This window comes from Electrona antarctica (genome assembly GCF_951216825.1).
Source record: "Electrona antarctica genome assembly, chromosome: 14".
NCBI lineage: Eukaryota > Metazoa > Chordata > Actinopteri > Myctophiformes > Myctophidae > Electrona > Electrona antarctica.
In genome coordinates, this window is record NC_136795.1 from 18,468,262 (window position 1) to 18,495,173 (window position 26,912).

The window sequence follows — 26,912 nt, forward strand, 5'->3', positions numbered from 1 at the left end:
ACCTTACTGGTAAAACATCATATGAAGCCATATGATGTTAAATAAGATGCTTTTCAAATCAGTTATCTATGAGATGGCTGGGTAGATCAAATTTGAACTTGGGATCCCATTGTTTTGTGAAGACTTTGAATCATGACTGCTATCTTCATCTTAACCACATGTACCCTAGCATCCTTATTGCGCATTTACTATGAAAACCTGCATCTCCCGTCCGTCAGTTAGTTAGTCCCTCCATATATGGCCACTCCTCGTGACATCACACCTCCATATATGGTCACACCTCGTGACAACACGCCTCCATATATGGTCAAGCCTCATGACATCACACCTCATATGGTCACGCCTCGTGACATCATGGCTCGGCCATCTCCATATATGAAGATCACTACACTGACTCATCTATCCCCGGATAACCATACATGGAGAAGACTGGATCATCACCTAGATCTGCATATATGGAGCCAGACAGCAACTCTACATCTGACCTCAAACCTCAAACCCTTAGATCTCCATATATGGAGCTGACTTGTTCTGACATGTCAGAACAGGTCCTTCCCCCACCTGTACTGACATTCCATATATTGATCTGACCTCATCAAACCCATAGAATATATAAAAGGATAGAGACTGAACTGGCGCGAAGCTCCACCCCCCAGCTATTCATGTCAGTGGAAGTTGCTCAGTGGCGTTTTGAAGCACCCGGAAGACTGCCGGAAGTACCGTCTCAGAACGTCTACTTCCGCATTTGACCACCAAATTTTGGTGGTCAAATGCGGAAGTGCAACCGAGCGCTCAATGTTAAAGCCCAGCTGCAGGGTTTCCCGGTCATGAATCCACGGGGCCGCCTGTAGTCCCTCCTCCTACCACTAGGGCCCAGTGCTTCAACGTTGAATAGCCTCACTGGCCCCTTGATCAAACCCTGTATGACTGAAGACACGGCCAGTACAGAATTCATTCCATATGTTGTATTTTTTTCTCCTTTTATTCTTTTTTGTCCCATTAGGCAAGGCATTTGGCCAAGGACTTATCCAAAAATGTGCTAATAAGGTCAGATAAAGAAAAAACATTTTAATACGGGTTCGGCTTTGGGCCTCTGCCTACAACGTTTTTTTCTTTTTTTATTGATATGTAACCTGTGACATTTCTACTATGTTGTCATTTTTTCTCTTTAATTAATGTAATTCTTTTGTTTTTGTTTTATTTGCCTTTATGTTGTTCTTTGTGTTGTTTTTGTTTCTGTATGACTACACTGTGGTGTTCACATAAAATAAAAAACAAAGTATAAAAAATAAAAAAAATCCTTAGGCTATACCATATTTTGTATAATTAAAAAACAACAACATTCATGTTTTATTAATATAGGTTCTGAAACATACATCTCCAGAATATACATACTACTTCCTTCCTATTATAGAGTTTTAAAACAACAGCTCAGCTGAGAGACAACAATCTGTCATTCCAACATTCAACTCAATCACCTTAATCAATCAGATCCTTGGACCTCATTGACAGGTCCCTTTAACAGACACCTGTCAAATCCCGTGATCTCTGTTCAGGTGACAGGTCACCCACCACCTGGGAACCGGTATATCAGAACTCATGATACATAAATCAATTCAAGTTGTAGAATAGCATGCTACTGAAATTAAACAAGTGTTTCCTGTAGCGCAATGTGTTTAATGATGACGTCTTCAAGTGTGAGGACAGGGCTCGGAATCAATAGCCTATAGTCTGGTGGAATAGAGTTCTGACTCAACAGAGATGGAACATATTTTCTGCTCATAAAGGATTCTCCTCCTGCGCCCCCAAGCGTCACATTTGTAGTAGCCTATGTGCATTGTAAATAGTATTCCACGTTTTAACGTTGACACAAGCCTCATTCTTTTTCAGTTTTGAGATTGGCTAATAAAACATCTCGATCATTTTGAGATATAGGCTAGCCTACGGCCTTCCATTATTGACTGGTCACTGGTATAGGGTATACGCTTTGGATTAATCAATCCTGGATTGTCATCTCTTATCATGATGTTATCTAACGACGACGACACGTTTTGATACTGAATGCTGACGAAAACTGACTTCCAAAGTTGAAACCAGGTTACTAGTTGCAACGGGACATATTTACAGGCGCGCTCCCGCAAACGGGGAGCCAACGTGGCGGTGCAAGGCCAATCAGAATGACTTGAGGACTCCGTTATTCTAGTCTGCTACTTTCTATTGGTTGGATGTTCCGTCAGGAAGTCTGTGACTGGTCGAACCCACTTGAGTGGCACCTCCTCCTGAAACGTTAAAGACGCCAGTGTGAGTGCCAACGCGTCTCTACTTGGTTTTACGCTAGTTGAAAGTTGGGCTGCACTAGGTGCTGCAACAAACTGGTAAGTTAATTTCATCCAAACCCTTCTCTAGTCTAGCACATTTGATATAATAGGCCTACGTTATTTATCAGGGTTATTTTAACTTTTGTGATTCAGCTTTCAGTCATACTATGCATGCAGATGCAGTGTTGTTTCATCATCAAACGCCCTAGTAGATGGAGCTAAAGTTTTTTTCCCCCCATCCTCTTTAGTCTTTAGGCTCTAGTAATAGTAAACTTATGTTATAAGTCCGAATTTTCGGTTTATTCATTGATGTGAAACATTTTCAAGTGAGATGAATTACATTAAATAAATGAGTTTCAGTTAATGTTTTTGTTAAAGGGACACTTCACCCTTTTTGCAAAAAAATATATGTTAATGACGTTTAGAAGACACTTTCCTGGGGGTATTCATGTGTGTAATATGTGGTTTTAGATATTTTAGATTTTAGCAGTGATCCCAGTGTCTCTGATGTCATGGACACTGGGCTCTATGCATTCTCTTATAACTTGTGGTTGATATTTTGTATTGCTATTCTTGATACTGAATTACTTTTATACCATTTTTTAATAGATGTAAGATAATGAATGGTCAGTGGAAAGTAACTAAAGTGACGTATTACTTAAAGTAATATTTTTACCTTTTTTCAGTAACTAGTAAATTACATTTTGAGTAATATGTTACTATTTTCCAAAAGTAACTTGTTAATATTTTCACGAGCCTTGGTGGTACCGTGGGCTTGAGTGTTTATTGGTTGTGAACTTGGGATGGAGTTGCTTTGCACACTGCATATCCATCTAGATCTAGACTCTACAGTGGATACGGAAACGACCAATGTTCACTTGTCTGTATCGGATGCGGAAGCGTAGGCCTTAAACTGTCTGGAACAAATTGGGTAGCGTGAGACTTTTGGGGACAAAATAGTAGCCTAAAGTAATAAGTAACTAGTTACTTTTGGCAGGGAGTAATATGTAAAGTAATAATATAACTTTTTTAAGTAACTAGTAATAGGTGATATATTACTGTTTTTGAGTAACTTTTCCAACACTGAATGGTTTTGTTTTTAAATTAGTGCAGTGCATTTGTAAGACTCTCTCTCTCTCTCTCTCTCTCTCTCTCCTGCCTCCTATAGTCAGTGAAGATGTTGCTCAGGTTACTGGGGTCTCTCTTCCTCGTAGCGAGCGGAGCCTTCGCCGTCCCTGCTCAGGAGAAGCGGATCCACCGCCAAGCCGACCTGAGTGACCACGCCCACGATGAGGGTGAGGGCTTCAAGTACGACCACGAGGCCTTCATGGGCAAGGAGGAGGCCAAGACCTTCGACCAGCTCACCCCCGAAGAAAGCAAGGATAAACTTGCGTACGTCCCACTTGTATTTGCCGTGTCACGTGGCGGTGGGCAGTGCTCACATAATAGACAGGTGTTTGTTTGTTAGTCAATTAGTGTGCAAGTGGGTGACCTACATACACAGTAGATCTCATGGGGTCATGATGATGACAAAGAATAACTTCAACAGAGGAATGTGGTGTTATTTGATCTACACTCACTGACTTCATAGTCAATTCAAAGTAACCTACTTTGAATTAAAAGAGAAACTTTGCCACCATTTCATACCTCATACTTTAAATGCTTAGTATGAGGTATAAAGTACATCAGCCTTGTGTTCATACAACAGAAAGATTGGGTATTGGGTAAGACTGATGTCTATGTATCTTTCAGGACCTTTCACTGCTTCGTCTCAAACATTACTCTATGGCTCTGGTCTCCGCCACCGCAGTGTATTTTTTTGACATTCCGTTTCTCTCCAAAGTTGAATGTTGCCACCACTGCTGGAGCAGTCATAAACTACACAGGTTCATCCCGATGTTCTGGGCATCTTTGTAAAGTTAGTGTTAGTAAAAAGCAGGTAAAAGAGTAACGTTTGAGCAGACTAACATCAGTCACTCTACCATTCAATGTAGTAGAAGACCTGGCTGTTTACACCGCAGATATGTCGTCTCCGCCTACAGGAAATACGTTCGCTGCGTCCATGAGACCCGTTTCTGAATTTGTCTATACCGTAGACTGGCTACTTACTCGCTGTGTAACACTGCCACATGACGAAGTATGAAATCGGTATGAAATCTTAACTGCCTCTGTCCTCCACTCGCAGTAAGATCGTGGACCGCATTGACACAGACAAGGACGGCTATGTGAGCCACAGGGAGCTGCACTACTGGATCAAACACCGCCAGAGGAGGTACATTGAGGAGAACGTCAACAAACACTGGCACGAGTACGACAAGAACAAGGACGGCAAAATATCATGGGAGGAGTACAAAAACACCACCTACGGCTACTACCTAGGTAGGAACACAGGAACACACGAGAGAGAGCAACGGAAGGAGAGGGGAGGTTAAAAAAGAGAATTTGAGGCAAGAAGTATGAATGACAGAGAGAAAAAAAGAAAGAAAGAAAGAAAGAAAGAAAGGGAAGGGGAGAAAGATGAAGAATGAGAAATGAATGATGAAGGGGTGGTGAAACTTTAAAAGAACAGTCCCACCCGCGATAGGACCTTTGAGGGTGGGACCACATGGCTGAGAGAGATGGTTGACATTGTAATTAGGATTGGGCATGGCGCCACAACCTACCACTTCCACTGTTGTTGATATCACATATAATCCAATTTCCACCGGAGAGGCTGCTGATGAAACTCCAGTGGATTTTCTTTTCTAAATTAAAACGGAACATAAAAGCATCCAAATTATAAAGATATATTATGTTTGAAATCCACATGGCCCATAAGACAAAACCACCAGTGACTTCTCCACTGTGCAAATCATTGTCATTCTTGACTTTTTCTATAGGTTTAATGCTGTAGTTATCTTCATTGTTTAGGATGGTTAGATTAGATTAGAATACATTGTGAATGATAAATGCTAGATTCCAGCCAATTTCCTGTATTAAAAAAAAGAAATGTTGATGCTGTCTTTGCAGCTGAGGAGTTTGATGATGTGGATGACAAGGCCGCCTACAAGACCATGCTGCGTCGCGATGAGAACCGCTTCAAGGCAGCTGACCGCGATGGTGACAGTATTGCCACCCGGGAGGAGTTCACTGCCTTCCTGCACCCTGAAGAGTTTGACCACATGAGGGACGTTGTGGTGCAGGTGACTAGACTACTCCACTGAATTCAGATGAGATATAATATGAGATGAGGAGAGCAGGAATGATGAGATGAGAGATCAGGGTAGTAACACAGAATAGGATTTAGATGAAGCTATATCTGAAAAACAGTTTTCACTGTAATCAGGCATAATTAAAATGACGCATCTCTGATAAGAATAATAATAAAATAAAGTCTGATTTGTTAAAAGTTTGAAAGAAAGACCTACAACACCGTAGAAAAAGTGTGGCATGTTTAGCAAGTTGCAGAATATGAAATGGAAACAAAAAGGATGGCCTATTATTTCGTTTTTTTGTTATTCTTCAAAGACAAATAATGGAGATGTGGTATAACACAGCAAATAATTGGCTGGTCATTCAAGCATATTTATACACATTGTCTTTGTTAGATTTGATGTAGCCTTGCAGTATTGCACTGAAATTAATTACTGAATGAATTACTTCAGGTGAGATTGTATCAGCTTTGCTTCTTTTCTCTTTTAGGAAACCGTGGGTGACATTGATACGAATGGAGATGGAAAGATTGACATAAATGAATACATAGGTAAGTGTCCTTCTGAATCTCTACTATACTATCTGTTTCAGTTATCAACAGTGGCATACTGTATCTACACATTGTTGATGTGCTTTACTGCAGTAATATTTACTATGGAGATGCAGATTGTGAAATGAACTTAAATCACAATAAATAAATTAACAGTGTTTTTACAGTTTGCCAACATGCGCTATGACTGGAATGCCTGCTTTACAGCAGCATACGAACATAAGACTTAAGAACACAACAGGGAGAACAAAACGTACTGCTAACTTAACACATAAATTAAATTCGGGCACCGTTCTAGTACACTCAAAAGCTGGAACCTAAGTTGAGCTGCGAAGTGATTGTGAAATGATTGCAATAGGGAAGTGTGTGTCACTCTGACCGTTGGGACTCAATTCACTGTATCATCATGACATATACAACTGTAGTGATGGCTGATAAGGAGTGTGAGAGAGTACCACAGACGAAAAACAGTCTAAGTCCAAATTTCAGACTGACCCCTCCACGAAAAGGCCTCGTTGTCCTGACCCCTTATCTATCATTTATATATTATGGATCAATAGTGTGGACTTAGACTGTTATTCGTCTGTGGTACTCAATCATGTCTTCGCTGATCCACAGGGGACATGTTCGCATCAGAGAATGGAGAGAGTGAACCTGAATGGGTCCAGACCGAGAAGAAACACTTCTCAGAGTTCAGAGACGTGAACAAGGTAAATGACCCGACCCACTAGTTGTTAAGTCTACACATTAAAATCTGCAGTGTTTATTTAAATGCTCTTGCACACAGAATTTTCTGTCCGAAATTGTCACATGTAAGCATTTGAAATGTGTTGGTGTTGTATTAAAGATCATCTGTAAACACATCATCCTGTGCCTTGCGTGATAATAAGAGTCGATATATACGTGCTGTATGTCCGGTGTTTACTAGGATGGTTACCTGGATGGCAGTGAGGTAGCTGGCTGGATCCTACCTGGAGAGGTGGACCATGCTGACAATGAAGCCAAACACTTGATCCATGAGACAGACACAGACAGGGTATGTTAACACCTCTCACACGCATGCACTCACATGCACGCACGTACGCACACGTACACGAACGTACACAAGCACGCACACGCACACGCACACGCACACACACACACACACACACACACACACACACACACACACACACACACACACACACACACACACACGAGATAGATATGGTAGACTGTGTTGCAGGCAGTCAATCAACCTTATCTGGAAGTGGTTATTGGGTATGAAGATGAAAAATACACAGTTGTACAAATCTAAAAGTATTGGACAAATGAGTGGAGCACAAACCAAGGCCAAGACAGGCAGCAGCACACAAATCCAGCAAGACCAAAAACGTTCTGGATTTAAAAGCATATAACATGGATGAAGTTTTAAGTTTTAAGTCATTCTGCCACATATTTCAGGCAGTGTGTGCAGAGGACATGAAGGGCCTTTTTCAATTCTGTGTGGGCCTTATGTGAGCAGATCGAGATGTGGCAACCAGTCTGCAACTCTGCATGCTAAAAATTACTAGTCAGAGGAACATCAAGTCCAATTTATAATCCGTGGTATGGGGGTGTCGTTTGCCGAGAAGACAAAATCAGGTCTTTTGGTCAAATGACACCGTCATGCAACAGAGTATAAATTAAGCTTCAGTCTCGTCTCAGAGTTCTCTCGCCTCACCTCACACATTACTGCAGTCAGTGACAGCACTGTCACGGCTAATAAGGAACATAATGGGAATAATTGGGGGTAATGACCTGTTAATTATAATGAGATTCTCTCTGTCCGTTTCTTTCTCTCTCTCAACCTCATTTTTTGCATTCGTTTCTCCTTCACCTCATTCATCGGACTGCTCACTTTCCTTCACCTTGTACTTCTTTCTCCTGTCATTTTCAATCTCTCCCTATCTATCTCTCTCTCTCTCTCTCTCTCTATCTCTCTCTCAATCATGACATCAATGATAATGGTGGCATCTCAACAATCAAAACACATGGCAGGATGAGAAAATAACCAAGAAGGAGATTCTGGCCAATTGGAACATGTTTGTTGGGAGCCAGGTGACCAATTACGGAGAGGACCTGACCAAGAGACACGACGAGCTTTGATGACATCACAACTTGGCCATGGGCGAGGGGCAAGAGTGAAAGGGGGGGTGGGGGTCGGGGGGCTGGCATGGAGGAATACATAAGTAATTGTGTGTAGCCTATTTTTTTATATTTTCAAATGCCACGGAGAATGCTGCCTGTTACAAAAGATGTTATTTTTCAAATGTTGGGTGTATGGGGAGGGGGTATGTGTCATGCTAAGTGCTGCCTACGGTTGGGGTCCATATTTGTAGTGTGATGTGTACACATTGCAATGAGACGGGAATGGGACTGTGAAGATAACCTTGTTTACATGTGGAGATTACACACAGGCACTCACACTGTGGTTTATGATTCACATACTGTGTCCTCACACACACACACACGTGCGCGCACTTGATGACACATAATTTGCAGTCATAGACATGAATGAATGTCTGTGAGAAGTGCATGCGGGCACACACACACACACACACACACAGGGGCAGCTCACTGAACTCCTTATGCTCCTTTATACCTGCACAATAGGCCTATCTCACAGCCCGCTTTCCACGCCCACTTCCGGTAAATAGTGGTGTCTTTAACATGAGCATTTACACGTTTTTTTTCTCTGGAGAATCTAAGTACATTTTCTAATGTAAAAATGTGACAGACCAATATTATTATGAAGCAAACAAGATGGTAAATCAGGTCGAACAGATAGAACAAACCTTACCTTGAGAAAACAAAAGTTGTAGACTTCTTAAATTACCTCTGTTAACATGTAGCGTCTATGGAGTGACGTCACGCTATCACCACTAACCCCGAAAGGGGGCGTATTTAGGGGGGCGGGGAAATTCTGTGAGATAGGCTTATAGAGCGTCGCAGTCCCGCCTCCTACCCTGGACCAGGAAATGAAACCCAATGCATTATTCTCATAGACATTTCTTAAAGTATTTATTTAAAGACGGTTACGCCGCGGACAAAGCCAACTCGAGTCGTGACAACTCATGACAACACAAACAATATTTTGGACCAAACAAATAATTAGAAAGAAGAAAAAAACGGAAGGTTACAACACTTTCTTTGTTTTTCTTCTTTGTAATTATTTGTTTGGTCCAAAATATTGTTTGTGTTGTCATGAGTTGTCACGACTCGAGTTGGCTTTGTCCGCGGCGTAACCGTCTTTAAATAAATACTTTAAGAAATGTCTATGAGAATAATGCATTGGGTTTCATTTCCTGGTCCAGGGTAGGAGGCGGGACTGCGACGCTCTATAGAAGCTACGAATGACAAAACCACAATACACTCACAGTTGACATACACTCCTGTCAAAGAATAGTCCCTTACATAGATATTATGGTACTGTGACAAATTAGAGACATGACATATCATTCATGATGTGTCGAGGGCAGCGTAACATCTAAGAAATGAGACAATAAAGGGAAAGAGGGGAAACAAAGGGAAGGGAGGGAGCCAAAGTGGAGGAGACAAAAGTGAGTCACTCTTTATTGGTGGAACATTTTTCTCTCTGTGAAAATTAAATAAAGCCATGTTGGTTTTTCTACTTATGGATAATGTTTTTGTGGTCGTGAATGGGTTAAATATTTCATTGCTGTTGCTGTTTTTTTTTGCTATTTTAACTACGTAGGGCATTAATGTACGAAAAAGAATATAGTTGAAAATATAGAGATACAAGGTGTCTGCTCAACAATGATTTGCAAGATATAGTTACATAGACACATTGCTTCATGGTGAAGTATGATCTAATGAATGGACCACAGCATGCCATCCAGTCGGGTACAGGCTTTAGTTTAGACCAGAGTAATCTAGTAGAGTAATGACACTCCCGTTGACTCGCATTGTAACAATGGAATGCAGAAGTGCTCATTCTATCTCAATGGAATAGTTCCAGCCATAGGAGCAATGTACTATAGCCCATAGGCACCCGCTTTGCGGCGAGATCAAAGCGTGTCACCACTCTCTTACTAGATTACTCTGGTTTAGACATACTATTGGTCCGACACGTCATTACGTCATTAGACCGACAACCCTAACCTAACCCTAACCACAAGCACGGGAGCAGCGCATATCCGACCGTTGTCGGTCCATTGGTGTGTCTAATCTGTGTGTGATCCCCATCCAGTCTAGTAAAATGTATGGTTGTTGCATGCTGCATTCATCCTGGCCTATTCAGAGGCATCCACTGCAGTAAATACAGTATGCAGTTACAGTATATAAAGTTACCACACTGTTCTAAAGTTAGTTAATATATAAGATGCATGGTTGGGCATTGTCATGAGTAATGTTAAAACAGTAGACCATTGCACTTGATTTAGGGGCCTGGCCTAAATATTTGACATACTCATAGGGGATTACTGCTGTACTCTCAATATGTTTGACATGACAAAATACCTGTTGTGATGATCAGCTATTCTTCAACAGTTCAGACAGCTTTATCCTTGAGTGAGCATCCTCATATTGAATGAAACCATTTAGGTCACAAGTTCATATAAACACAGGCCTTATTCATTAGGTTCTTTCCTTTGGTCAAAGTGTACATTGTATATCAGTGTTGCTGTGATATGCGAGTAATCGCACCTTCCTCAAGCTGAATATTAATAGGGTTTGATCATATAGTGGAAGTTACATTTACTATGATGTTGAGAATGAAACACTGATTGATTATGTATTAAGATAGTTAACAGTACAGTAGTACAGTCAAAGGTTATGCTAAAAGGATAACACAAAAAGCCCAAGGGCCTGAAGGGGGCTTGTTTCCATTGTGGCCCATTGTACTCGATTCATCAGTAAGACTGTTACTTTTGGTGAGGCATCCCACATTTTGGCGGCAGCACTGGCAGTGTCAGTAAAATGTGGTTTGAGCTACATTTTGGAGGTACTGTAATGTCCCAAGATACTCCGAGGTGAGTCTACTTTTTCTCATTAAGCCTTATACTTTACCAGACAACTGTGCCGCACCTCAAGTATACGTAACTCGATATAAATCACGTATAAATGAATGAACCTGTCATTTACACCCAACACTGTTCCTCCTCCTCTACCCTGCTGCGTTTCTGTGCTCCGTCAGGATGGCCGTCTGACTCTCTCTGAACTCCTGGATAAGATTGACGTCATCAAGTTCAGCACCATCACTGACTATGGAGGCATGGTGGACCATGATGAACTGTAACCATTTGGGGAAAACATGGTAATCACTTAAACCATGCTTCATTGGCCGGAGTCCCTCAGGGCACTATACTTTTCTAATCAAATCAAAACCTTTTTTCTAAGGTTTTCAGCAGAATACGGCTGCTAGGGTTTAAGACTAAGCATACTGTACAGTATGCTTTTCCATTTCTAAGCTGCTGCCGAGCGTCTCACACAAGTGTTTGGGAAACTGAACAGGAAACGGATATGCCACCTTCTGGAAACCTGGGACTACAGTTACGAGTCCGTTATTCCATAACATATCAAACTGCACTATGCCCAAGTCCCATACCCAATCTGTATGCAGGTTGCATTCCCGTGGTGAATGAGAAATAATATTCGTGTTAATTGTTATTAAATTCAAGAGTGTACAAATGGAACCGTTTAGAGTCCATCTGGTTCAATTTGTACACTCAGATTTACGAATGGATAATGCAACAGTCGGTGTATTTCAAACTCTGCCTTTGTGACATATGGATCATCCAGATGCCAAATGACAAGATACAAAATACATTAGATAATTTATTAGGCCAGAAAAGCAGTCTCCAGTTATCTCTCCCAACTTATTCTCTATATACACACACAGTAGCAGTTGCTGGATTGTGGCTCAAAAGTGGGTTGTAAAACTTGTAGAATGAGAACATAGTGTAACATTAAGTCCCCCTGTTGAGAATCACTCATTTTACCAGCTCCCTGTCCCTTTAACATGCGTCTGTCATTATAAATGTGCGTGGGTATTACTATACTGCACTATGTATGTTTATTAACAATAACAACTGTATTAAATGTAAAACAGACCACTCAAGTCTCTTTATTTTTCATAAATGTTTTCATAAAAAGCCGGAATCCAGTAATTGGAAATATACCACAAAGCCAAACAGCAGACACAAAACAAGGTATATACACTAGTGTACATAATAAACTTAAAGATAGAAATACTCTAGGCTAGGCAGACATTTAGCTAGCAACAGGAGTAGAAGAGGTGGGTTTTGAGATTGCACTGTAGTTGGTCAAATTTGAGGTCAGCATTTTCTGTAGTTTTTTATTTTTATGTTTCACATAAAAATAGAAATAAAAACATCTGGTGTATTTACGCGGCAGCATTTCCAAACACAAGTTAACATACAGATCGTTATTTATATAATCACCATGGCATTTATAATCACCATGGCATTTAGGAATGAAAAAAAGGGGGAAAAAAAGAATCAACTGGTGTCTTTGATCGCGGGATTACTGACACAAGACAGTTTGGTCCAGGTTGTACAAAACCATACACCATACACAGACCTGCACACAAGTAAATCAAATGAAGCTATGAGAAACTGAACCGGAACAGGAAATGGGTATGCCATCTTTTGGATACCTGGGACTACAGTTATGCACAGAGAGCATATTATGAAATTGCGAAACTTGGCAATTAATTCAAACAATTTATTCGGCTACCTGTTGCAGCTTGCCCTCCATCTCCTCACCACTACATTAAATACAACCCATCTCTCCATCCATCTAGCTCAATAAAACCACGGAGCCCATTAGATACCGTACGGCCAAAGACATGACACAATGAGCAACACCAAAAAAATATCAAATGAAATAAAAATCTATTTTATCTATAAACACAAATCATTATTGCCAAAAATAATCTGTATTATCACTTTAGCCAGAGCCGTGCAGTTGCCGTCCTGCAAGCAACAATGAAACGTTGTCCGTTTTCCACCTTAGTAGCACCGCTCTCTCAAACCATCATCACGGGTCTTCTCTCTTTGGCTTTGAGGGGCACGCCAGAGCCAGCGAACCCGGTTCCACCCTGACAGACACAATGTGATGAGAAGAGAAGGTCAGCAACAATGTGTACTTCTAAACTTCACCTGCACACTAATTCATTCATTGGCTTAATTAAGGTTCTATGGCAGCGTTTATGTTACTTGCACCCTTGGGGTCAACGACGTAGAGTCTGTGGGGGCCGGGGGGCCAGGGCCCCCATGAGGAATTGGACCAGGGATCTCGGCCCCCATGAGGAATTCAAGCTCCAAAGTCAAACTCATAAATTCACAATGATCATGCCGCCCTTGTGAGCTTTAAGATGATCAGAGAGAGAGAGAGAGAGAGAGAGAGAGTTAGAGACGAGTGCATTATATTATATATATCAATATCAATTCTCTCTCTCTCTCTCTGTTTCTGTCATAATGCTTATCGCAGTGGACTGGTCAGCAGCAGCTACACATAATAATATGCCCGCCTGAATGTGTGAATCACTTACCTTGTGCTGCTCGTTTTCAGAAGAATTAATCCAAGGTTTGTCATATTATGGTTTAAAGTAGGTAAACGTTAGCTGGTCAGTCAGTGTGTGCACTGTGCAGAGAGAACCAGCCTCTGCAGATTAAATTGATATGACCTAGATATGTCATATACGCATCTGACTGACAAGATAATTCGTTATTTGGCAACACCTGTGTGAAATACCAATAGTATAATTTATAAAATGCTTTCATATATCGTACCGCTGTGTTTATTACCAATCGAAAAGTACCAGCGAAAACAACAACTTTTCGCTGGGGGGGGGGGGGGGGACACGGGCCCCCCTGAGGATTATGAAAAGAATTCGTCCCTGCTTGGGGTGATGCACAGTAAATATCCAGTTAATTCAACTCAGAGTGCAAACATTTAACTAAATTGTACACTCTGAGTTACAACTGGATTTAAGTGCTGACTTATTAGAAGGCAAGCTCAATTCACAAACAATCTTATCTAATATGTGTGTTTTATGTGATCACTTTCAAGGCTAACAAAAGGAAATACCTCAATGTGTTGTTTTTTTAATGTAAAAGATGACCAGTCTTTTACAGTTCTGTTTATTAGGAGAAACAGTGTTTTGTTGCTGCTCTCGTATGCAAACTCCTTGTGAACATGTAAATATCATGGACTATTTGTCACACCGAACTTTGCTCTCACCACCACTACCGTGTTCATGCCTAACCTTAAGCTACAATCTAGAACTTATTTGAATTAATTATATTTAACTCATCTGTACGTTAGAATACGTTAATACAATATAACTGGAATAGGTGGGCTCCCTTCCCTTGAGAAATTTAGACCTGGGTGTTTAGTAGGACTGCACCTACTGGTTGACAAGTAGCCTGCCTGAAACTCTTTCACCCAATATATCCCCAGGCCTTTCTATTGTCATGAGAATATGTCATCCTCACCAGAATAGAAATGCAACACACACACACAACTGACCCGTCCTATTGGTATGATGTCCTTCTCTGAGAGTTTGTCTCCGGTAATGGGATCAATCATGTCCTTCCTGATCAGTTTCTCCACACACTCCAGAGTCACCACGCTTCCCCTGGTAGAGGGTCAGTGCCAAATATGAAAGAAAGGAGCAAGAGGTTTAGATTTAGAACTAATGTCAAATATTCCTGTCATCATCAAAGTATAGCCTAGAGAGCCTCCTGGTGGCTCAAAAGAGGTAATGCATGTAAAACGGCACAGACCCAACTGGGTCTTCAAGTGATCTTTAACCACTTAAACCCACTTAAAAACTGGTCAGAATAACGTGTTCCTTCCACGCGCTACGTCCGGCCGGAGAAACTCCCCCGTCAGGTGAAAAGAAGCAGCTTGGACTCCTCATGCATAGAAGGAAGCATGAGGTCAGTCCGCTGCCTCCCCATGTTGGCAGAGGAAGTGTAGCGCCCAGGATTACATTAGATCAGTGTTTCCCAACCTGTGTGCCGCGGCACTTTACGGTGCCGTTTTATGTGTCCAGGTGTGCCGCCTGATTTGACCGAAAATAACACTAACCCTCCCCCGAAAGCAATATTATAGCTACTGGGCTGCAGGCTTCCTATTGTTGCGTCGTTGTTGTTGTCACACGTCTAACCATTAGACGTGCGATAACGACGGAACAATAGACTCTACGACCCTCGGCCATTGAAATGTTAATGCAAAAGAGATGCATCCAGAAGACGCTACATTTCGCGCATATGCACGTAGACAGCAGACACATACAGTCCTACATGTCCCGACCCAAACACTGAGGAGGTAAAGTAAACGAGTAAACAAGTGTCCATACATGATCGCCTCGTTCGGCCAACACAATATATCTCCCTCCCTCCACAGAAGCGCAGTGATGCCTGATTTATTCTTCGTCGTACACGTGTTACATGCTGAAAATGGCTGATTTACAAGCTCACAACGCGTTGCGGACACAACGCGTTGTGAGCTTGTCGATCAGCTATTTTCAGCACGTGGAAATATGCAGGCTGTGAGAACTGACACCCTTCACAATAATTAAAGGAATTATTTTTTTATTATTAAAGTTTTTTTATTCAATAAAGTCTGAGGTTCTATATGGCTATGGGCTGTGGTAATAATAATAATAATAATTAAAACTAGAAAGGTCGCAATTTAAAAAAATTGCAAAGTGTGGTTGCCGCAGTGGCTTACATATGCCCCTCCCACTGATATTGCCAGCCAATTACAATGTCGCGTCACCCCTGCGATCATGCGTAAGTAATTCGGAGGGGATTTATCCCCCAAAAATCATGTTTTTGCGACAAACGGTTACATTTCTCGCATTTGCGGCGCCCCCTATGGGTGGAAATGGAATTGCTTTTGGAACTTGGTTGATTGAACCACCCGCGACATGCGATAAAAAATTGGGATGGATTGGACATTCCGTTCGTGATTTATGGCATTTTTTGTAAAATAGGCCCCTCCTACTATCTTCGGACGACGATTACGGCCGAACGATACGCAGTACCAAAATTCTGCAGTTGGTGTTTTAATCGGATGGGTCCGGAGATCATGTGTGCCGTTTGTTGTGAGATTTGGACAAAATCTGTAGGAGGAGGAGCCAAAGGTGTGTTTTGGAGAAAATTCAAATTTGCAGGATTTCTTTCCAGGTCGAAAATGGGCGTGGCCTATATGTGGAAATGCATCATGACCCAAGGAATCCATGGAAAAAGAAATTTAGATTTTACGACTTACGGTTGAAGAGTTATAGGGAAAAACGCAAAATCATGTTTCTGCAAGAAACGGTTACATTTTTCGCATTTGCGGCGCCCCCTATGGATGAAAATGGAATCGCTTTTGGCTTTTGGTTGATTAAACCACCCGCGACATCTGGACATTCCGTTTCTTGATTTTAGGCATTTTTTGTAAAATAGGCCCCTCCCACTAACTTCGGACGACGATTAAGGACGAACGATACGGACGAAAAAAAAATCAAAAAATCTGAAAAAAATTGAAACGCAGTCCGATAGGTCCAGAGATCATGTGTACCGATTTCTGTGAGATTCGGACAAAATCTGTAGAATCAGAAAATAAGTGTGTTTTGAAGAAAATTCAAAATGGCGGAAAATCTATCCTAACACAAATGGGCGTGGCCTATATGGGGAGATGCGTCATGACCCAAGGAATCCAGGGCAACAATAATTTTGATTTTACAACCTATGGTTCAAGAGTTATAAGCCAAAACATAAAGTGGGCTTCCCTATTATAAGTCTATGGAGAACTAATTAATTAATCATCAATTAAATTATACAACGGATCTCTTAGCAAAATACAAGCACACGATTCCCGATGAAGCCGGTCGATTTGACATATGGCTCGAGTGTGTGCGGCAACAACTGTGGGAGGAGTAGTGCGTCAAAGTATCCAAATGTACAATAACAATAGTCTGGTTGCCCACACTAAAAAGAAAGAACAAAAAAGAACTAAAATAGTTCATTTTTTGGAACCATGAACTTTAGTTCAAAATATTGAATGATGAATATATGAATATATATATATAAAAAAAATAATAATAATAAAAAATATATATATATATATTAGTTAATATAATTAGTTAATATTAATATTATATATTATATATATTAGACTTTAACGCGTTAATTGAGATTAATTAACTACAGAAAAATGTACGCGTTAAAAAAAATTACGCATTTAATCGCACCTTTTTTTTCACCGCGGAACGTTTCTCACTGTGTTTCTAGTAGTACTGAATTGGCTGCGGCACGCAAGCTGCAGCAGCAGCTGTTGTTCACTCTACACTACAGGCTACAGCTCCGTCAGAAAGCCCAAAATCCAAACCCAAATGAATCGAATGAAGAAGCCGCTTATATCGCTTTTGCTCCATGGATGGGACATTTAGATGTAAAAGCTATCGGATGGACGCGTGGATAGCGGCATGGCTGTGTGCAATGTCAGAGGGAAAGGATCCATTTATGACCAACGTTAGCTTATATGCTAGGCTTGCTAGCTGCTTCAGTTTAACATGTCTCACAGACCACCGGAGACGCGCGGTGATTTCACCACAGCACGAAGCTGTCAAGCTGTCCTCGATGCGAAACATACTGAAGTAGCAAGCGACAAGCGTGGGTCAGCCCCAACCTCATGTTAAATGTTTCCCCCATAATAAAGTTGTTTTTATTTGTTCTCATGCCCCGCCATGTAAAGCACATTTGAGTATTCCATATACACACTGAAGACACTATATAGGCACTTGCTGCTCTTGTTTATCTGTTGGGATAAAAAAGTTGTATTGCTTAAAGGGGAATACCACTCATTTTCAACATTTTTCTATGGAGTTGTGTGCACTGGAAATAATAAAGTCCCCCCATTATGTGTTGCCTATAGAACTGGAGGTCTGAAAAAAACAGTAACATTATGAAGTACATTTTTGTGATGTCACTGAGATGTACTTCATAATGTTACTGATTTTTTTCAGACCTCCAGTTCTAGGCAACACAGAATGGGGGGGGACTTTCTTATTATATCCACACAACAACTCTAAGGTATATTAATGACAGTAAAATGTTGAAAATGAGTGGAATCCCGTAGTCACTATTCACTGGGATACCAAAAAACATTTGACAAAAACAAAAAACACTTAAACGCCAGCATCCATATTCTGGGGGGAATGTTAGCTAAAAGAAAAATAGCAGATATACTAAATCACAATGCATCACATTGTGATATCTTGTGAGCTTGTATATCAGCTATTTTTGGCCAAGGGATTTGATGTAGATGGAAAAGGGTGGTTGAATTACAGTTGCCCTCACTTCCGTTTCATTATAGGGTTTAAGTGGTTAAGAAATAGTGGCAAAATGGAAACACAGCTGAGCTTATACCTAAAAGTTAGAGGCTTGTCGTGACAAAGATCTGGAGAATGATGTTTAACTGAGATTATGAATCTACTGCAACACACAGATAATGACATCATAGTAAATTAAAAGCAAATGTATCTCAAATAAGAACACCTGTGTATTAAGTAGGGAATAGGGATTCCTACATAAGCTAGTGAGTGATGGTGGTGAATGGTGGTTACTTACGATGGTCTGAGAACGGCACAAGGGACACTGTTGCCCAGTATGTCTTTGGTTACAGCACACATATACCTCTCCTAAGGAGAGACAATAAAAATGATATGAAGATAGGTTGAAAATTGGTGAAGTCGTCCTTTAAAGATAAACTTGAAATTGAAAGTCCACTTCCCATCTTGTAAGGCTGTTTAATGATTATTAGAACATTACCTCCTGGTCACAGGTAATGAATAAAAAAAAACATACTGGATACATGTCAGCAGATTGGAGCTGCAGCATCACTATTTGCAAATAACATTGACACATTCTGAATGAGGTGTGTGATGAAGGGGTTAGCGTGATAGCGTCATGCCACTGACCTGCTTTGTGATCAGGGCCACTCTGTCCAGGCTGGGGTCCACAGGGACGAAGCGCACTGTGATCAGTTCATTCATCTTGATGGGACGTCCAGACATGGGACAGAATACGGTCTTACTCTGACAGCCAGGGAGACAGAAGGGACAGAATATTGGTTGGGTGATGTCTACAGAAAAGTAAAAAGGTTCAACATAGTCTGACTTCTACAAAGTGAAATCACGTGTTACTTTAACTCTGAGTGAATGAAACCAAATGGACCCATAAGGGTCCAGTTGTTTCCATTTACACATCCACAGAGTTAAATTAACACTGAGGACTTTACTATGCATTTGTACTGTCTGGCGTCTGTAAGTAAAGAAGCTATTTGGCATACAGACGTAACATGAGTGAGACTACGGTTGTTAGAATGTAAAATAATGGATGGACATTGGACATTTGGATGCAACACTAGTAACTACTAGTTTTAGTAGGAGTTTTGTCCCCTCAGGCATCACGGCATTAAACAAACTGCCCCGCCGATAGGATGGTTCTGTACACAGTGGGGACCTCATGTTTTTGTATTGTCTTGGTGTTATGTGCTCTGTGTTGTTTTTGATGTGGGTGTTTGAACAGACTGTGAAGACGAATATCCTTCAGGACAATAAAGATTATTATTATTATTAAACTAAACTAAGTGCAGAGGGTGCACTTTTATGGAGGTTCTCCAAATGGGACAATGTGACCTTTAACAATGATAAGAGAGGCACACAGGACAAACAGAGCAGGAACACCATGACATTTGGAAGCAAAACCACAAAAAGGTGGCCAACCCTGAAAATACTTTGTGCACATCGTGAAAAGGTACACAGAACACACACCGAAATGGTGAGACAAATGTGCATTGATCAAATTCACATGGTGGCCAGGCCATTGTAGGAAGAGTAAAATGACATCCGAGCGAATAAGGTCATTGGAGTTTTTTCAGAAGTACAACTGCATTCTTAAATTCGAAACAGAAAGCCCACCAAAATCCGATTGGAAACAAAGAATCAACGGTGGCTTTTGTGGTGTGGAGGATTGAGTGCCTGCGAGAGTGGACTCACAGGTTTCTTCAGCACGGCGGGTTTGGACTCTGGTGTCAGAGAGGGGATCCAGAAGCAGGGGAGAGTCTTGTCGGAGCTAGATCCTGCTGCTGCCGAAGACGACGAATCAGCTGCCGTGGAGCTGTCAGCGCTCTGGCCTTCTTTGGCCTGGGCTGGACAGGGAACACACACACAAGTTCCAGTCTGGCCTATGATCTTCATCGCATCATCCAGTTACAACATACAGTTTATGGCCTTACTACACTATAGTGCAGTGCCATCTAATTACACTGTATTTATCATTATTTCACAGGAGCCCTATAGTTATAAAGATTTCTAAAAGCCCAACATGGAAACGGCTAGAGCCTTCTGTCCATTTTCTGCATTCATTTTGTCCATCTTTTAGCACATTTTCTTAAGGATTTGCACAAGTACCACCAAAAATTGTGGGGGCAGTGTGGCTACATCTACATCTCATCCCTGTCGGGTGAGATGTCCAAAACAAACCGTTTCAGGATTCAAATTCAAAGCAAGCAAAATTATCAGATCGAGAAGCTCAACACGCAGCACCTTTCGAGCTTGAGGCTCTGCTACCTTTGATGTTTTTGTGTGATGCTGTAGTATGACCTAGTAGGCTAGTAGGGAATTAATTTACGAGGAATCCCCCCCCCCCCCCCCCCCCCCCCCCACAAAAACTGCAATGATCTATAACTACATGTAGTTCAAGCAAGAGATGACAACTACTTTAAAATGCTGAAATATTTTGAGGGACAGTACAAAATACTTGACTGTCACCATGTTTGTTGTCAGAAAATGTCTGACTACCAACTGCCCTCTAGTGGATATATTTTCATGCCAATGTAATGGAACTTATGTGACCAGGGATGGTCGGGGACGGAGACAGACAGACACACACACACAGACACAGACACAGACACAGACACACACACACACACACACACACACACACACACACACACACACACACACACACACACACACACACACACACACACACACACACACACACACACACACACACACACACACACACACACACACACACACACACACACACACACACACGATTGTAAAACCATTGTATATGACACACTAACATATGCAAACAGACAGGTACAGACCACAAATCCACAAGCGCGCACACTCACACAAACCAGAAGTGAAAGGGTTGATGGGTTTGGACACAATGCTGTTCTCCCTGGTCTTGAACTTCTCAGCTCTCTCTCTCTCCTCCGACTTGGACTCAAGGCGACTGTCACTCTTCTGGGTCTGCTTCTGTTTTTCATACGCCTGACGAAGATAGAAAACATATGAATGGATGTAGCATCAACTAATTGATGACAAAATAATATACAGCCTGTAAACCCGTGTTCATTTAATAAATGTATCCAAAATGGTCCATTTAGTTACATTTGCATTCAGTTAGAAATGTATAAATTAACACTGATGATATTATTGTGGAGAAGTGCATCAAGCTCACACTATGCCCAATCATTAACCCTATCGAGTATATGCTACGGATATTCACAGCGAAATACTATATAGTTCAATATTTTTCCCCTGGCGAGGCTCAAACTGTGTTCCCTCTACTACTCAACAGCACCATCAGACATTTGACAATTCCGGTCATGTGGTCAGCTGTAACAAGTGTTCCTTTAAACTTTAATTTTGCATTGGGCGTTTAAGTTAAATAACTCCGAAACTACAAATCATTTCAAAGTAAAAGGTTCCAGCATGTGTCTCCACAGTAAGCTGAATTATAAAAAGTGTGAATGGAGTTTCTAGGTGAAAGTGATTTTTTGACGTGCCAATATCTGCCATTGAGCCCCATTGTGAATTTCTCAAATTTGAAAGCACTATATTTCTAAAACTATGAAACATTTCAAAGATTTATTTTCAGGCAAACATTTCCACCGTAAGATGAACCTAAATAGGTTTGAATGGGGTTTCTAAGTAAGTATGTAGGACTAGTAGCATGCCAAAGTTTGTGCTATTGCCATTGAGAATGCATTGGGCGTTTAAGTTAAATACGGGGGGGGACATATTTTGACAGCAGAAACTGCCTGTCATAATTTCTCCCCCTCCCTATTCCAAAGCCCCCCCAGGTACATTATATATTTAAACTATTTTCAGCAATGGTACACTTGTTTTTTCAGTGGGTAGATCTTGTTGAGCTGGTCATTTTTAAAGTAGATCTCACGTCATAAATGTGTGGCAAATTCTGGTGTTATGATTAAGTCTGTCACTTTATTTTAATAACCGTTTGAAGAAGTAATCTGGTGTTTGATTTGAAATTATGTTTCTAATAAACATGGACACTGCATATATTCAAAATGAGTGAGAGTAAAACAATGAGGTGCCAGTCTTTACTTCACCCCCACCCTACCTCAAAAAAAATAACCATGGGGACCAGATCATCTTACCTTCATTTTCTTGGCGATCTCTGTCTTCTGGTGAAGCATGTATTCCAGGATGGCCTGCTTCTCATACAAATAGCCATCTGGACTGAAGACGCCAACCAACAGAAAAACATGAGCGGAACATGAGCACAAAGCCAGAGCAGACATACAATGTGAGCAGGTTAAAAAAACAAAGTGGAACATACGTCAGCACAGGGTCTCGGCAGGGCTGGAGAGAGAGACAACAGCAGTCAAAGTCCTTGATTGCATCTTTGCCCAGTCGCACGCTCTGTGTCCCGTAGCCAGATGCAGCTGGAAAGGAGATCACATAGGAATGTTAACTCAAGTCTAAACTTAAGTTATATTCCATTTGTACGATGGCAAAAATAACTATCTACAAGAAAACATGGCACGTTGCAACTCATTAGCTTGTTAGATCTGTTCTTTTTGGCATGCAACACCCTAGCCTAGCGCAATGGTGTAAGATATTGCTTTAGTCAAGTCACTGGCAGACTTCACACATTGAATAAATGACTACAATGGTCAACTGATCTGGTGCTGTGTGTGTGAGGTCCTTTGACTGGAAACTGGAATTCATTTCCGGGTGCACATTGAAAAGTTGGTCATCGTACTTTCCTCACTACTCATCCGCACCGTTGGAATAATTTGCAAGTTTGATGAATTATGTACAAAAGGCTGTATGCATGGCCTGGGCAGTGGCTCAGCGGTCCAGGCACCTTGGCCGGTAGTCCAAGTCATAGATATTATAAAAAATAGAAGCCTCACTGGCCGTTGCAGTTCATTGGAGCGACGTGTATCCCAATGAAGGCAGGAAGTCAAGCAGAAGTGCAGTGCTGAAGGCTTTTTTTCTTTACCAAATCTTTATAACAGTCATGACAATACACAAGTAAGAAGCGTAAACGTGGGAAGCGAACGAAGTGTTGTGGCAGTCTGACACACACACACAGAGACCTCTGTATTGTTCCAATTTCAGTTCGTATTGGTTTGCTCCCAATCTTTTGCCCTCTGGTGGCGGGCGGGTGGTGTTACAGCGTGACACACAGACACACAGACAGACAGTTTTGGCCAGCTTCTATAGTTAGTGCTCACTTCGTTCGCAATTACAATACAAAATAAGACAAACAAACACAAACAACAAAGTTATTAATACAACATCAGAGCCAGGGGGGGATTAGATTACTAACAGAAAACATTAAAGAGTGAACAACAGCTCTCACAGCTTTCTTATTTAGAAGTGTTGAAGGCATTTGCTGAAGGCACGCTGCGTCGCTGCCCAAGTGACGTCACTCATGATGCGACTCCTCCATGTCTCTCGCTGTCACTCAAGTGACTACTGGCCAATCAAAGCACGTCTTTTCCGGGACTTATGTTACGCACGCTGACGCTGAACGCGGAAGCTGCTCATTGAAGGCAAATGCTTTGCAAGGAATCTCGGGAAAATTGTGCCTTCAATTGTGACACACGCCTCAGAGCCGGAAAGGGCGTCTACATTTATATGTCTATGGTTCAAGTCTGACAGTGTGCCGCGGGTTCGACTCCCAATCCCGACGGCCTTTACTGCATGTCACTCCCCCATCTCTCGCCCCCATTTCCTGTCAGCCTACTGTCTGTCCCTCTATAAAAAAATATTTTAAAAAAGCGAAAGCCGCAAAATAAACATAAAAAAAGGCATGGTTTACTATTGTATTAGTTATTACTAAATTGATTTCTGATAATGTAGGGCGCTAATGTCCAAGATCATTTGCAAATTACAACTGTTACAATGTCAGGAATCTTGAAGCTCTCAATGACAAGTTGACAACAGCTGGACAACTATTTGGAGTGTGTCTGTGTGTGCATTTCATTTGTAACATTAGAGTTACTCTAGTCTAACATCATACTGCTAGCAACATTTAAAACTGGCCACCGGTATGCTACAAAATAAAAAAAATATTGCTCCATGTTCTCCCAAAACATTAATCACAATTAATCGGCATAAGGTAAAATGCCATGATGGTGACCACCCTAGCGCCTGTCTCACCTGTGTCTTTCCTCTTCTCGTGGTACGTATAAACTGCTCCAGCCGTGCAGTTCTTCCCGTGACGAGTCATTGTTGCTCTGGAGGACATTCAACAGTAAGGTAGGTCAGTTAGAAACGTTTCTTGTTTGTAGGGCTGGGTAATACTTCAATATCATGATTCAAGACTTGATATTGTCTAGCATTTTGGATATTATAATATCGTGATATGGCATAAGTGTTCCTGATCACAGTAATGTCGTTTTCTCAACTTGGTAACTGGATCAGTGGGCACCTGGTAGGCTATTTCTGGGATCCTTACTTTTTTTTTTTTAAATTTGTATTTTACATTAAACATTATCATGATTTTATAAATGGAGGGGCCAAATACATATATTTTCTAATTGCATTTAAGGCCCAATATGTATACTGCATTCACACAGGCAGAAGTAAAGATACAGTCTACCATTGATTTCCAATGGAAGCACAGCGTCATAAAGATGCAAACTTGCTGATACATCCAACGTTTGTAGCTGCTGTAAAAGCTACAAAGCTTGAAAGCTACAAAAAAGATGAGCTGGTATTGGTTTCAACTTCAGCTACAAAGATGCAAATATGCTGTGTGGCTTTGCATCTGTTCATGTGAACCATAGACTGTAGAAAAGAGCCACAGCATTATGCTACAAATTGTTAGAAAACCTGTGATATCCAGTAATTTCTGGGTCTGATATAGCCTCACCTATATTTAGGTCGGAATCTGATAATGATGCATGTTCAAATTATATATACTGCCGTCTGCCCTACAAAGCCAAAGTGCAGTTAAACTACGTTTTTGAACACACCGACGTATTTGTGTATCCCAAAGGTGAAAATAGACTTTGTGCTTTGGGGGGATAAACAATTACCTCAAGAACATGTTTACAGTGTAATATCACTTTTATTAGCTACAGAATGAGCGTAGGGACTGAGGGAACGTATCAGGGATAAACTTGTATATGCCCCAACTCCTAATGCCGATATCTGATGATTTGGCTGACCCAAAATGTTTCTCCGTAGACTGCACTTTGACTTTGTAGGGCAGTTAGGCCTGGTCCAGACCTTAGAGTATATATTAAGGTCCAGACTCGTTATAAACACTGGGCCAGGGGCTAGGTAGCTCTGCTCCATAGCTCTAATGCCGTCAACGGCAGCAAGTTTACACCATTTTCCAAAGCAAAAAAAGCAGCTATTTGACATTTTAACGTCGAGGTGACCACTGCATGGGCCTTTCTCACTCTCCGTCTCCGAAGCTAGCCCAGCGGAGACGGCGGTACCGTCCAAAATACAGAAACTGTAACCGAGGGTCCCGAAAGCGGCTAGGCTAACAGCAACACGGTCCATGTTTAGCTCTGGTCCATGGAGTTATACATTAGACATTACCTCCCATGTGTGAACACGAGATCCCAACACGGTGCAGATAAAATAACAATAAAGACATTCCATTAATAACCTACCTACCGCTTAATTCAGAGAAACAAAGAAGAGAGAGATTGTGAAGGCTAGCGTTTGTTTATCAGCGAGTCTTGTTGTCCACACTCCACAGGAAACGACGACGATCCTCTGTACAACATATTCCGGTCAAGTAGTTTCAAATTATAACCATAGAGTTGGATTACAACTGTAAAAAATGAAGACTGTAAACCAGTGAACATAGTAAACACAACCACTCTATATTTATTTCTGAAGACAAAAACAACATTTATATCTGGTGTTAATGAAAATAAAAACGTAGGCCGCTGCCTATCCTCAAAAGTCTAAACAAAACGCAAAATATGTTCTCAATGGGGAAACATTCTTTCTTTTATTTTGAAGGCTGAGTAAGTTCGTCTCTCAAAACAGTCCGATGTAAAGGTATGGCAGTTCTGGCCATATATATGGTTCCGGGCTGCTCGTGGTGGAACCAGAGTAGGAAGTTTAGGAACCATAAATATACTATATGATGGCTTATCATTGTGCGTTTCCATTGGCCATATTAATTATATACCCAGACTATCCACAGTATTGTTGACATTAAACGTGCTGTAAGTCATATTTTTAGTTATAAAAATATATATATTTTTAATTTATCTTAAGTTAAATAAAAAGTTAAACGATATAGTAGACTAAAGTGATATATTACACATTTCATGTATTATATGCTATAGCCTACACAGCCAGATATAGATCACTCCGGTACGGCATTACTTTGCTGTCTGCACCATTGGTGTGTGTGTGACAGCATATGTCTACTTCTTGCACAAGAAATAAAATGTGTGTGTGTGTGTGTGTGTGTGTGTGTGTGTGTGTGTGTGTGTGTGTGTGTGTGTGTGTGTGTGTGTGTGTGTGTGTGTGTGTG

General features: G+C 41.2%; 2 protein-coding genes across 5 annotated transcripts; one reads left to right on the plus strand and one right to left on the minus strand.

Annotated features, from left to right (window-relative positions):
* The first annotated feature begins 2,307 nt into the window (after positions 1 to 2,307).
* Positions 2,308 to 12,514, plus strand: rcn3 (reticulocalbin 3, EF-hand calcium binding domain). 2 transcript variants are annotated; one of them, XR_013791499.1, is made up of 9 exons: positions 2,308 to 2,375; positions 3,487 to 3,710; positions 4,504 to 4,697; positions 5,328 to 5,500; positions 6,000 to 6,060; positions 6,679 to 6,770; positions 6,989 to 7,096; positions 8,080 to 8,694; positions 9,426 to 9,712. XR_013791499.1 is itself a non-coding variant. In XM_079520004.1 (8 exons), the coding sequence occupies exons 2-8, from the start codon at positions 3,496 to 3,498 to the stop codon at positions 11,336 to 11,338; spliced, it is 945 nt and encodes a 314-aa protein (XP_079376130.1). In that variant the 5' UTR covers positions 2,308 to 2,375; positions 3,487 to 3,495; the 3' UTR covers positions 11,339 to 12,514. The 2 variants fall into 2 exon arrangements, 1 of the variants encoding a protein (XP_079376130.1); XM_079520004.1 differs by lacking the exons at positions 8,080 to 8,694; positions 9,426 to 9,712 and adding an exon at positions 11,237 to 12,514.
* nosip (nitric oxide synthase interacting protein) lies at positions 12,139 to 26,193 on the minus strand. 3 transcript variants are annotated; one of them, XM_079520007.1, is made up of 10 exons: positions 26,036 to 26,193; positions 24,563 to 24,639; positions 22,728 to 22,833; positions 22,546 to 22,627; positions 21,277 to 21,412; positions 20,123 to 20,274; positions 19,043 to 19,159; positions 18,693 to 18,763; positions 14,596 to 14,704; positions 12,139 to 13,162 (listed from the first exon to the last, which is right to left on the minus strand). In XM_079520007.1, the coding sequence occupies exons 2-10, from the start codon at positions 24,630 to 24,632 to the stop codon at positions 13,091 to 13,093; spliced, it is 915 nt and encodes a 304-aa protein (XP_079376133.1). In that variant the 5' UTR covers positions 24,633 to 24,639; positions 26,036 to 26,193; the 3' UTR covers positions 12,139 to 13,090. The 3 variants fall into 3 exon arrangements, with proteins under 3 accessions (XP_079376133.1, XP_079376131.1, XP_079376132.1); XM_079520005.1 differs by having other exon boundaries at positions 21,271 to 21,412; XM_079520006.1 differs by having other exon boundaries at positions 21,271 to 21,412; positions 26,032 to 26,165.
* Between the last annotated feature and the right edge of the window lie 719 nt (positions 26,194 to 26,912).